Source organism: Myotis yumanensis, unplaced genomic scaffold (genome assembly GCF_028538775.1).
Source record: "Myotis yumanensis isolate MYYU_CA2020_CCGP unplaced genomic scaffold, mMyoYum1.0.hap1 SCAF_14, whole genome shotgun sequence".
Classification (NCBI taxonomy): Eukaryota; Metazoa; Chordata; class Mammalia; order Chiroptera; family Vespertilionidae; genus Myotis; species Myotis yumanensis.
This window is the reverse complement of record NW_027223765.1, coordinates 54,570,273-54,582,852: the sequence shown is the minus strand read 5'-3', so window position 1 is coordinate 54,582,852 and position 12,580 is coordinate 54,570,273. Positions and strand designations below refer to the sequence as shown.

At 51.1% G+C, this 12,580-nt stretch overlaps 1 protein-coding gene across 4 annotated transcripts in view; it reads left to right on the top strand.

Moving 5' to 3' along the window:
- FRMD4B (FERM domain containing 4B) overlaps positions 1 to 12,580 on the top strand; it is a 295,154-nt gene that overhangs the window by 191,991 nt on the left and 90,583 nt on the right. For all 4 annotated transcript variants that reach the window (XM_070390990.1, XM_070390991.1, XM_070390988.1 and 1 more), the window contains one exon: positions 7,696 to 7,780. In XM_070390990.1, coding sequence (XP_070247091.1) covers positions 7,696 to 7,780 — 85 coding nt within the window. The remainder of the gene's footprint in view (positions 1 to 7,695; positions 7,781 to 12,580) is intronic.

Here is a 12,580-nt window from a genome sequence, read left to right as displayed (position 1 = left end):
GACTCAGCCACACCCTCCACCCCAGGCCCCCAGACCCACCACGTCCTGGCCCGGATTCTGGCGCAGTGCCTGCCGGTGGTGGACGTGGTCTGGGGCAGGTCGGGCGTGAGAAGTAAAGAGAGATCAGGAGATACAAAATGCTTTTGCATAGTATTATGCAAACATAATAAAATAGCACATCTTTCATTGTAGCATCTGTGAAAAAGGCAACCACCCTACAGACTTGCTCTCCAGAACTTTCCTCTCTATTGAAACGTAGCATTAATCCGGGACCAGGCCCTGGGCTAACTGTTGTCTCAGGGATTCCCGCGCTCAGCACTGTGTCCTGCAGATGGGGAGGTCTGACCTGGCTGCCAGCCCGGGATGCAGGGAGCAGCTCGGAAACGCGCTGCTTCTGCGTCGGGGAAAGAACAGTTAGGATGAGGCACCTGGTTCTCCCTTCACTAAACCACGGCTCTCCTCAGTTACGCCATCTCAGCGCGTGTGCTAAATCCTGCAGGAGACGGTGCACAGCGCCCCATCATTCACGTAACAAGTCTCTTGCCCGAGTCCCCACCCCCGACCCCAGTGCTGGGGGACTTCTCCAGGCCGCCTCATTATCTGCTGCTGTAAATTAACTTCCCAAACACATGGGCCTCTTTGGTAATGCAGCCCAGATGTGAGCATTTGAAAAGCGTGGCACTGAGTGAGCAAGCATTTAAGTAGGAGACTAGGGACTTGGCGTGACCTCAGGGGGAAACCCCGCCCCCAACTCGGGGAGGGCAAGCGGAGGTAGCTCGGGTTGGTACCACCCAGCCGCACACAAAGCCAAAAGCTGGGCATCCTCCACCCCATTCTTCTGAATACTTCCTGCTGTTTTTTCCTCTTTCTGGTCTTTCCTCTCTCCTCCCTCTTCCCCTTCTCTTTCCAAGTCACCTTTCTCTGCCCTGGGGCTGTAAGAGGTGCCCCTAAGCACAGACAACTGCGGCACTCGGCCTGAGATGCCCCATGTTAGGGGAGTTCTGGGGGGGGGGGGGGGGGGGCGGCTACCTTGCTTTCGAAGGAGCTGCACACAGCATCTTTGAAAGATGGTTGGGAGCCTTTTCAGCGCCCCCTGCCTGGTTCTGGAACATTGGGCTTCTAGAAAGAGTTTAACTCAAGGAAGCATCATGACCATCATTGGGCTGAATATTTCTTTTGTTAAGCCTCACCCAAGAGTATTTTTCCATTGATTTTTAGAGAGTGGAAGGGAGGGGGAGAGACAGAGAGAGAGAAACACCGATGTGAGAGAGACACATTGATTGGTTGCCTCCTGCACATGGCCCGACCCGGGCTGGGGAGGAGCCTGCAACCGAGGTACATGCTCTTGACCAGAATGGGACCCAGGACCCTTCAGCCTGTGGGCAGACGCTCTATCCACTGAGCCAAACCGGCTAGGGGAGCCTAATTTTTTAAGAGAACAAATATATGGAATACAGCCCAACAGGTGAAGACCCTGGAGAATATGGAAGGCGCTCGCAGTGCCCCCGGAGAAGCGGAGCAGAGACCAGCAGGATGCGCCATGACTGCATCACGGAGCCGGACGGAAAGAAAGGGCACGATGTTCGCAGTGCTCATCGGGCTAGAAGGATGGTGGGAACGGCTTTCAGCCCTTTTTGCTTGTGGATCTATTTTTCCTACCATGGATATATTATTTGAGCAATTTTTCATGCAAGTGTGAGGAGTGACAAGAGGAAGGAAAGTTAAAATGCTTGTGCCGGGGCAGCCACGAGTATTTGAAAGCAACCAGGAGAGGTCGTTTGCAATCAGAAGAGGACGGGAAAAGCTGTCTCTTCGTGAAGGAATGTGACTAGAACCCCAGAGGAATTAGCGAGTCCTGCTGCAGGCTCCACAGAGGCTGTCTCGGGGGCCTGTGGTCAGCCAGAGCTCTGCCACCCACCACGCTCCCCCTGAAGGTGCGTTGCTGCCTATGGACCCGACCTGAGAGGCACTTTTTAAGGAGATGCCTACATAGAAGAGTGACAGCAGCTGGACTGAATGTTTCACTGCCCCGCTCCCCCCCCCCCCACCCCCATGGCCTGTTTCCTCAGGCTGGCGCTGGTGGGGGACGGGGTGTCAGAGGTTAGGGTTAGCCTGTAAGGTAGCCCTCGGTAAACGCTATGTTTAGGGTGTAAATAACCAAGACCGCCTCCACCACGCGGTCAGTGGGTGAAACATTCGTCATGGGATCTATGTGGGGCTGTCGGGCTGTCTGGCTGGGGGCTGACCCATTCACTTAGCACTGGGGGTGGGGATCGCATTGTTCATTCTCATTCCCCAGGCCGGCCCTTACCTCCCCATCCAGCCTACTCTCCCTCCTGCCCCTCCCTGCCTCCTTCTGGGCACACTCCCTGCTCTCCTCCCACCGAGGAGCAGGCTGGTTGGCCTTTTTGAAGGGAAGAAGCAAGCACTTGGAATCACCTGTGACTCTGACCCCTCACCGTGGCCCCTCCTTGCCGGGAGCCGGTCCATCCTTGCTGCTTGACACAGTCGCTGCAGAGAAGAAACATCTGCACAGCATATGTTTCAAGGGACCTGGCGTATATGGCATACTGTTCTTAATATGTTTGCTCCCCTTCTTGGTGCTATGTGTTTTAACCAAGGTCACCTCTCTGAGAAAGGTTGTTTCCCCAGGTAGGGATTTTTCCCTGAAGTTAGGGAGGGGATAAAACCCCTTAACTAAGTGCCAGGCGGGTAGTTAATCACTTTAACTACAAACAATCACGCTTAAGCTACATAATCTTTACTCCCTGGAATGGAGATAAGAAACACCCTAACCTTTGGAATAGAAATTGATAGGATTAAAATCAACTGGTATAAATACAGATGTAACAAGAAAACAGAATACAGAACCTAGAGACAGGACTTGGCTGGAGATCCTACACAGAACCTAGAGACAGAACCTAGCAGGAGAACATGGCAAAAGATCCTGGACAGAACCTGGCTACAGAACTTGGCTACAGAACTTGGCTAGAGAACCTAGACAGAACATGGCAGGAGAACCTGGATAGAACCTGGCTGGAGAACCTAGCTACAGAACCTAGCTGGAGAACCTAGAAAACCTGGCAATAGAACTTAGCTGGAGATCCTGGACAGAGCTTGGCTGGAGATCCTGGCTAGGCTGCTGATCAACTGAATGCTGCCTCCGTGTCATTCCTTCTTCGCCGACTCCGTCCACACCTTTGGGGACCCCTGGACCTGCTGGGGTTGGACCCCAGCACCTCCTCTGGGGCAGGTCACAGCGAGGCGCCTCCCTGGGCCGGCAGCCCTTCCCAGAGCGAGCAGGCAGGTTCCTGCAGGCTCCCCGAGGGCCCCTTCTCCTGCTGTGCCCAGAAATGCGGACGGACAGACGGACGTGGGGAAGTTTCTGGCAGGGGATTCCCGAGACTGTGCTCCTCCCAGGGATGAAAGGGAACGGGAACGGATGGGACTCGAAGCTTAGCAGCCTGGAGGAAGCAGCACAGGCTCCAATTACACCGCTCTCGGCAGCATCACAGGGAGGCTCCGGCTGCAGGGCCTTCACAGCAATGGACAGGCCTCCCGCGCAGAGGGTGGGTCAGGATCTCACCGAAAGCCACCCGCGCAGGTGGCCGCAGGGGTGGCCACGATCACCCACAAGGGCTGAGTGACACCTGGAATGAGGCCTTTAAGTTTGCCCTCCCTGGACGGTGGTCGCAAACTCAACATGGTTCAGAATGCGTTCACCTCCTGTCTGAGAGGCTACTCGGACATGGCAAAGCCTGGCACACAAAGAAGCCACGCTCCGTGGGGAGGGAAGCCGCAGCCGGTCAGAACAGCTTTGTTTCGCACTGTTTTCCTGGTCCGTGTTAAATGGGCACTTCCGTGGCATTTTGCTTCCTTGAAAGAGAGAGCTTAGGAAAGATACCTGGAATTTCCGTTCTTGTTTTTATAACGTTTTAAAGAAATTCCCAGCTAAGCCCACACCTTCTGTCACAGTCCCTCGGGAGAGATAGCACAGCACAGCACGAATCGCCAGCACTCGCCACGGCCGCAGGCGGCATCGCTGTGGACACAGAACAGCAGCTCCCTCCTCCTGTGGGAGAGCCAAGCCGCTGGCCCCCGGCCCCCGGGCCCATCAGTGTTGGGGCTGGGGTTCAAACCAGCACCCCCTCAAATCCACGGTGCTGACTGTGACCACGATGAGTACATGCCACCGATGGAAAGATCGGCCACCCACGTGTACGAGACTGCTGGTGGGCAGCCCGTCCAAACGACCAGTGTTGGGCCTGTGACACGCAGGGGTTGTCATCTGGCCGACTGGTCTGCCCCCTCCAAGCCATCTCTGCACGTCATCGCGGTGGGTGCTCTCATCACTGAGGAGTGAAGAGGTGAGCACCTGTCCCATCAGGAAAGGCGGAGCATGGCAAGTGGAGACACAACCTCCCCACGCAAAGGCTCTTCTCGTTACGCTGCATGAGATTCATCTCCAAAACACAGAAAGCCTGGGCTTGTTCTGAGACTGAAACTTCACCTGGGCTTCCCCTGCACAGAACCCCAGAGGGAGGCCACAGCGCAGGGAGGAAACAGAATCCTTCTGCCAAAAACGCCGAAACAAAGGCTTTATGTTCTGGTCTGGGAGAGTCCGTTTCCCTTGGCGAAGAGGCCCCAGAGCTCGTTCCCACTCCTGGTGGGTGTTGATGGGTGCCCTCGGGAGCTGGTCTCCCAGAGGACCGTCCAGAAATGCGAGGTCATGACCATGGTCCCCTTGAGGGAGAGAGGGGACTGAGCATTCAGGGGGCAGGTAACCGGATGCCGGCAGAAAGGTAGAAAGCAGCAGGCCCAGCGCCAGAAAGCAGTAGTGGGAACGGGGTGGGGGCCTGCTCACTGGAACCCAGCAGCCGAGGGCCTGGGCCTCGGGGGCAAGGTGAGCCCAGGTTCTAGCACAAAGATGTCCATTCAGAGTTGGATGAGCCACAGTTGATTTGGGCTCAGCCACCCAGCTCCCCGCTCTGGTTCCTTAAATTCTCACAGACCAGCAAGGACGGTCTGGCTAACATGCCCTCCCCTGGGGCCCTTCCTCCCTGCTACCTGGTGAGCTCATGCATTCTTTAAGGCTCGGCTCAATTGTCCTCTTACTCCTCTGTGTTTCAGTTTGGCAGCTTCTCCCTCCCGAGCCATAAGCTGAGTTCATCACATCCCTCCCTGGGCCCCCCTTCACTGTGTCCATGTTCTGTTCATTGCACTGCTGCCTGGAAAGCATGTGTCATACTTGTTGGGAATATGGACTTGAAGTCTGCTAGGCCTTAGCTGGAATCATGGCCCCACCTACATGGCTTGGAGAAGGTGCTCAATATGTCAGTTTTCTCGTCTGTAAAATGGGTTTGCAGTGTGCTACCTGCAGCGCCTGGTTGTCCTGAGCATGGAAGGAAATGCTATGTGCAGAGTCCTGTGTGCTGTCCCTGGCACACAGGAAGGCCTCTATGAACTTGGAGTCTTTGGTTGCCGGGAACAGGAACCCATGTGGCTAACTAAGAGAACTGAAGGAAAACTGAGCCAGCAAGGCCGCAGAGAAGAAAGGAATCCGGCAGGATCTAGCTTTGTGCACGTGACTCTTGCTGTAACCGGCGTTATTTATTTAAAACATAAATCGCAAATTCACCAAAAAAGTGTTGGAAACAAGGAAAAATTTGAATGACTGGATTTTAAATATTAAGAACGTATTATGAACTTTGTTAGTATGAAAATTCATTGAGGTTATGCTCTTAACACCAGCCTTCTTTGCTAGAGCTATACAGTGAAGTGATTAAAAGTGGAAGGAAAAAAGAATTAGAGAGAGTGAGCCGCGTTCTCCGTCTGACCTGAGACTGGGGCAGGGATGGCTGGGTCTGGGCAGCTTTCCACCTGAGACCTCCTGTGGCGCTAGGACGACTCCCAGGTCTCTCACCTGATGTCCTCCCCGGTCCTGGGTCTGCTCTGCGCAGTGAGAGCCACTGTGGGCGCGGGCGCTGGGGCTTCTGGCCTCTCTAAGGAGGGAGCCCTGCGGCTGGGGCATGGCCAAGGGGCCACCAGGAGGAGGGTCTATGGAGTCCCAGGGCCCCAAAGCGAGACCTCACCTTGCCAGTGGGCGCGGCTCTAAAACTCAGTTTCTGCATCTGTGAAGTGGGGGCACCTACAGGCACCTGCCACCGGTGGAGGCTCCAGGCACCTGGCCGGCACCTGGCTGCCGCTGCGGGGCTGCGGGTTTCTCAGCTGGAGGGATGGTAGTGGGAGGGATGGCAGCGCACTGAGGAAGCAGGAAGCCTCCACGCACCTGGCCCACCTGGCCGGTCCTGGGCTGCAGGGAGCTGAGTGGCTGGGCCATTGGCCTCCTGCTGGGTCCCCACGGTGACTCCTGCACTGACCCGCCTCTGGCTGCAGCTGGGAGCCTTGGCCTCCCCTCGGCCTCCCCTCGCCCTCTGACCGGCTGAGAGGCGGTGCCGGGTCCCTCCCCTCCGCCCTCTGACCCTCTGCCTCTGACCCAGCTGAGAGGCGGTTCCGTAGGTAGGTCCGTAGGTCCGTGTGTCCCGCCTCCCACCAGGGCCTCCGCTGGAGAGCAGGCTTTCTGGAACTTCTCCTGATGATTCAACATTAGAGGTGGAATTTTTCAGATGATTTTACATCTCCGTGATAAAGTCTCCCATGGCCTTTTAATTTCTTTCTTAAACGTTTTGCCATTGCTGAAGTGTGGGGAGTGTGTGTGGTGGGGGGGAGGGGGGTGGGGGGTGCCCGAGGCCAGATGTGATCCTGCAGAGCTGAGGCCATGCTCGCCAGGCAGCGACTTCATCTCAACCCTCCCTCCCCAGAGCAAGCTCTCTCTCAGGGCTGAGCCGGGAGGTCCTGGGGCGGGGCGTGTCCCTGCGCTGCTCAGCGGGCCCCAACCTCTGAGCCTCGCGGCCCCTCCCGCCCCAGAGCCCGCCAGCCAGTGTCACTGTCAGGATTCTGACAACAGAAGTTGTGAAGGAGTCCCCTCCCCTCCCCAGGGGCTCTCAGCCCTCCTACCGGGGACCTGTGGCCACACAGACTGACCCAGCAAAGGCCCAGGAAGCGGGAGGTGGGGGTGGGCGGGGGGGAACAGTGGGGCCCAAAGCTCCGATTTGCAGGAGAAAAGACCAAAGTCAAGTACTACTGAGAGTGTGGCTCCAGCCAAGGGCAAGCCCAGCCTGGCAGGGAGACGGGAAGATGGGGGAGGAGGGTGTTGCTGAAACTCCTGCTTGCGGGGTAGGCAGCTGCGGCAGGTGTGGGCCCTCCCACCTCGGGGTCTGAGAGCCACAGGCCTCAAGGTTCAGCTACACTGGCTCACTCAGCCCGCTCTGCCTTCAGCCCTCAGCCCTCACCGGCCTGATTTGAAGTTGCCCGGGGTATCCCGAGCTCCCAAATGATTGTCGAAAAACAGCGCAGGCCCAGCGGGGTTTGCAGCTGAGGCCACGGTGGGTTCACTGTAACTCATCCTCCAACCGCAAAGCACCCGAGCGAGTGGATCCGCGTGTGTGCACACATTCACCCACAGGCCGCAGGTTGCAGGCTTTGACAATTGGGGGGGGTCGGGGGGGGGGGGCGCGGCATGAGCATCCTTGGTTTCTCAAAATTCTCTCTGCTTCCGGGAAATGAATGAGGACATGAAGCCATGCTGGGAGAAGGGGAGGAATCTGAAGAAACAAACTTGTTGCTGTTTTTCAGATTTTACATTGAGAGCATATCGTTCTTAAAGGAGAGGACCACCGTGGAGCTGTTCTTCCTGAACGCCAAGTCCTGTGTGCACAAGGTAAGGCCCACTTCCCCGGGCGGCTCCAGGCAGACTGCGGGCGAGAGGGGCGTGGGCTGCCTCTGCTTTCCTGTCCAAGTGGAAAAGGCCATAGTCTCTCCGTGGCTCTTCCTACCTCGCCCCCACCCCCAAATGGCAGCTATTCTGAAATTCTGAGCGGGGAAGCCAACTGCCTCCTGAGGACGTTCACACAGTCAGCTGCCCTCCATGCACCTGCTGCGCCAGGGGAAGGACAGAGGCGCCATCAGATGGTGCCTGCAGCCTCCCAGAGTCAGACCAGAAAGCTCTTCTAACATAGTGTCCCCACATTTAGCATAATTGCAACCCAGGTTGTTCAGAGCCTCTGCTCAGAGTTAGGCACGGTGAGGCAGCGGCTCAGTCTGTGGGAAACTACTCGGCCATAAAAAGGAAGAAAATGTTTCCCTTGGGACAGAGATGTCTGCTTTCACCACTCTTATTCAACAGAGTTGGATACCTTTTCTGTCTATTTCTTGTCTCCGGTGGCTAGGGATTCCAGTGCTATGTTGAATAAGGGTGGTGAAAGCAGACATCCCTGTCTTGTTCCCAATCTTAATGGAAACACTTTTAGTTTTGCCCGTTGTGTGTGATGTTGACCTGGGTTTGTCATATATAGCCTTTGTTATGTTGAGGTATATTCCTTCTACTCACACTTGGCTGAGAGTTTTTATCATAAATAGATGCTGTATTTTATCAAATGATTTTTCTGCATTTATTGATAGCATCATGTGGTTTTTATATTTCATTTTGTTTATGTGGTATATCCTGTTTATCAATTTGTGGATATTATACCAACCTTGCATCCCCAGAAGAAATCCCACTCAGTCATGGTACATGATCTTTTTAATTATTGCTGGATCAATTGCTAATGTTTTGTTGAGGATTTTAGCATCTATGTTCATCAGGGATATCCTATATAGTAAAAGGCTAATATATACAAATGGAATGGCGAACAAGCAGTTGCTATGACATGCACTGACCACCAGGGGGCAGACGCTCAATGCAGGATCTGCGCCCTGGTGGTCAGTGCACTCCCACAGGGAGTGCTGCTCAGCCAGAAGCGAGGCTCATGGCTGTCGAGCACAGCCGTGGTGGTGGGAACCTCTCCCACCTCTGCGGCAGCACTAAGGATGTCTGACTGCCGGCTTAGGCCTGCTCCCCGCCTAAGCCAGCAGTTGGACATCCCCTGAGGGCTCCCAGACTGTGAGAGGGCACACACTGGGCTGAGGGCCCCCCTCCAGTGCACAGATTTCATGTACCAGGCCTCTAGTTGGTCTATAATTTTCTTTATTTGTAGTGTCTTTATCTGGTTTTGGAATTAGGACAATCTAGCCTCATAAAATGAGCTTGGGAGTCTTCCCTCATCTTGAATTTTTGGAAGAGTTTGAAAAGGATAAATGCTAGTTCTTCTCTAAATGTTTGGTAAAATTCACCTGTGAAGCCATCTAGTCCAGGGCTTTTGTTTTGGGGAATTCTGTGATTACTGTTTCAATTTCGCTAGTTGTGATCTGTCGATTCAGATTCTCTGATTCTTCCTAATTCAGTTTAGGAAGATTGTATGTTTCTAGGAATTTATCTATTTCATCCAGATTGTACAATTTGTTGGACTGTAGTTGTTTATAATAATTTCTTACAAACCCTTGTATTTGTTTGGTGTCAGGTTGTTACTTCTTTCATAGCTCATTTTATTTATTTAAATCCTCTTTCTTTTTCTGTTGATGAGTCTGGTTAAAGGTTTGTCAATTTTGTTTATCCTTTCAAAGAACCAGCTCTTGGTTTCATTGATCTTTGTATTGTTTTTTTTAAAACACTATTTAGTTAATTTCTGCGCTGATCTTTATCATTTCCTTCTACTCATTTTGGGCTTTGTTTGTTGTTCTTTTTCAAGTTCCTTTAAGTGTCGAGTTTGATTGGTGACTTGAGCTTTTTCTTGTTTCTTGAGATAGGCCTGTAACACCATGAATGTCCTTCTTAGGACTGCTTGCCTTTTGACCCACAGAGGTTGGGTTGTTGTGTTGTAATTTTCATTCATTTCAAGGTATCGTTTGATTTTTTTCCCTTGATCTCATTGTTAATCCATTCATTGTTTAGTAACATGTTATTTACCCTCCCATATCTTTGTGTGTTTTTCAATTTTGTTTTGTTTTTTTTGTGTGATTGATTTCTAGTTTCATAGCATTATGGTCAGAGAAGATGCTTGATATGAATTCACTCTTCTTAAATTTATTGAGACTTGCTATGTTTTCTAACATGTGGTCTGAAGATACCAATTAAATCCACTTATCGAGTGTGTCATTTAAGGCTGCCTTCTCCTTGTTGATTTCCTGTCTGGAAGGTCTATCCATTGATGTCAACTGAGTGTTAAAGTCACCTCCTATAACTGTATTACTTTCAGTCTCTCCCTTTATGTCCATCAAGATTTGCTTTCCTATTTAGATGCTCCCATGTTGGGTGCATAAATGTTTATAAGGGTTGTATGCTCTTGTTGTATTTCTCCCTTTATCATTATGTATTGTCCTTTGTATCTTACTATAGCCTTGGTTTTAAAGTCTATTTTGTCAGGTATAGGTATTGCTACACCAGCTTTTCTTTTCATTTGCATGAATTGCCTTTTTCCATCTCTTTACTTTTAGTCTGTGTGTATCTTTCATTCTAAGGTGGGTCTCTTAAAGACAGCATATATATGCTGGGTCTTGTTTTCTTATCAGCTACCCTATGTCTTTTGATTGGAGCATTTAAGCCATATACAGTTAAAGTGACTATTAATAGATATGCATATATTGCCATTTTATTTTTTTTTAACTATGTTACTCTGTTTTCTTCTTCTTAAAGTACGTCCTTTAATATCTCTTGTAATACTGGTTTGGTGGTACAAACTCCTTTAGCTTTTTCTTGTCTGGGAAGCTCTTTATTTCCCCTTCAATTTTAAATGATAGCCTTGCTTGGTAAAGTAGCCTTGGTTGTCAGTCTTTACCTCACTTTGAATATTTCATGCCAATCCCTTCTGGCCTGAAATGCTTCTGTTGAGAAATCAGCTGAAAGTCTTATGGGAGCTCCCTTGTAGGTAAATAACTTTTCTCTTGCTGCTTTTAAGATTCTTTGTCTGTAACCTTTACCATTTTAATTATGATGTGTCTTGGTGTGGGCCTGTTTGGATCCATCTTATTTGGAACTCTCTGTGCTTCCTGAACTTTATGTCTTTTTCCTTCACTAGGTTATGGAAGTTTTTGGTCATTATTTCATCAAAGAAGTTCTCAATTCCTTGCTCTTTCTCTTCTCCTTCTGGTACCCCTATGATTCAGGTGTTGCCACACTTCATGTTGTTGCAACAGCCCCTTAAACTATTCCTCATTTTTATAAATTCTTTTTTCTTTTTGCTGCTCTGATTGGGTGTGTTTTTTCTACCTTGTATTCCAAATCACCAATTTGATCCTCCACTTCATCCAACCTACTGTTTATTCCTTCCAGTATATTCTTTATTTCAGATATTTCATTCTCCATTTCTGACTTTCTTTTATAGTTTCCATGTCCTTTTTCATGATGTAGAGCATCCTTATAATCATTATTTTGAATTCTATATCTGATAAATTGCTTGCCTCCATTGCATTTAGCTCTTCTTCTGGAGAACCTTCTTATTTTTGTGTTTTTGTTGTTTTTCAGTTAGGGCCTGATTCTTTGTCTCCCCATTTTGGCTGCCTCTTTGTGTTTGTTTCTGTGTATTAGATAGAACTGCTATGACTCCAAGTCTTGGCAGGGTGGCTTTATGTAGGTGACCTGTGGAACTCAGTCTCCCTGATCACCTGAGCTGGATGCCATAGGAATGTCCCTTGTGCACGTTATGCAGTCCTTCCTGTTGTAATTGAGTCTTGATTGCTATTGGCCCTTTTGTGTGTGGGATTGACCCTCAGGCTAGCTGACTCTGATACTCAACCACCAACACAGCATGCAACCCTCTGTGCAGGTGCTAATCACATGAAATGGAATTCACCTCAGTATGGTTTGATGCCTGCCAAGATTTCCCTGTGGATATGCTGCTTATGAAACTTTTTGGATTTTGCTCTCTTGTTGTCTGAAGCTGACCACTGGGTGGAATGGTTCTGAGCTTTTGCAGAGGAACTCTGGTGAACACCTATGTCAGATGCTGCTTGTGACTGGCCCTGGGCAACCTGTTTGGAGCTATCAGCGATCCACAGCTTGTGTCTCCCTCTGCTGGGTGGGCCTGGGTGCATGTGGAAAGGACAAGCTATGCACCAAGGCTGGCTTTTATCAGCACCGGGCCTGAGGGCAAGTCAGAAAAAGCCTCAAGGCACCCAGAGATCTGCCTCCACATGCAGGCTCCTGTTAGGCTTAATCACTGAAAGAACCTTCAACTGTATTCCTCAGCAGGGCTAAAGCTCCACAGGGTGGGGTGAGAGGCATTTCAGTGGGTGGGGCTATTGCTTCCCCCCATGATGCTGCATGGTGGGGAATGCTCTGCCTGAGAAAGATGGCTTCTGCAGTATGGGAGAATAACTCAGCACAGGGATCCTGGTGGCTGACCCTACAGCTTGCTCTTCAGAGCCACCAACTCCATGCTTTCCACACGTGGCTCTAATCTGCTCTGCCCTCCCTCTGTCAGAGCCCAGGATGAGTGGCTGGGAACAAAATTTTGTGCATTGGCCCTTTAAGAGGTGCCTGCATCTCTAACCATCTCTCCCTGGTGGACAGAAACCCAATTGCTTTTCATAGACAGTTGCTATTGGGCACCTTTCCCAGTTCTGGTGCTCTAGGCTGTGGAGACCA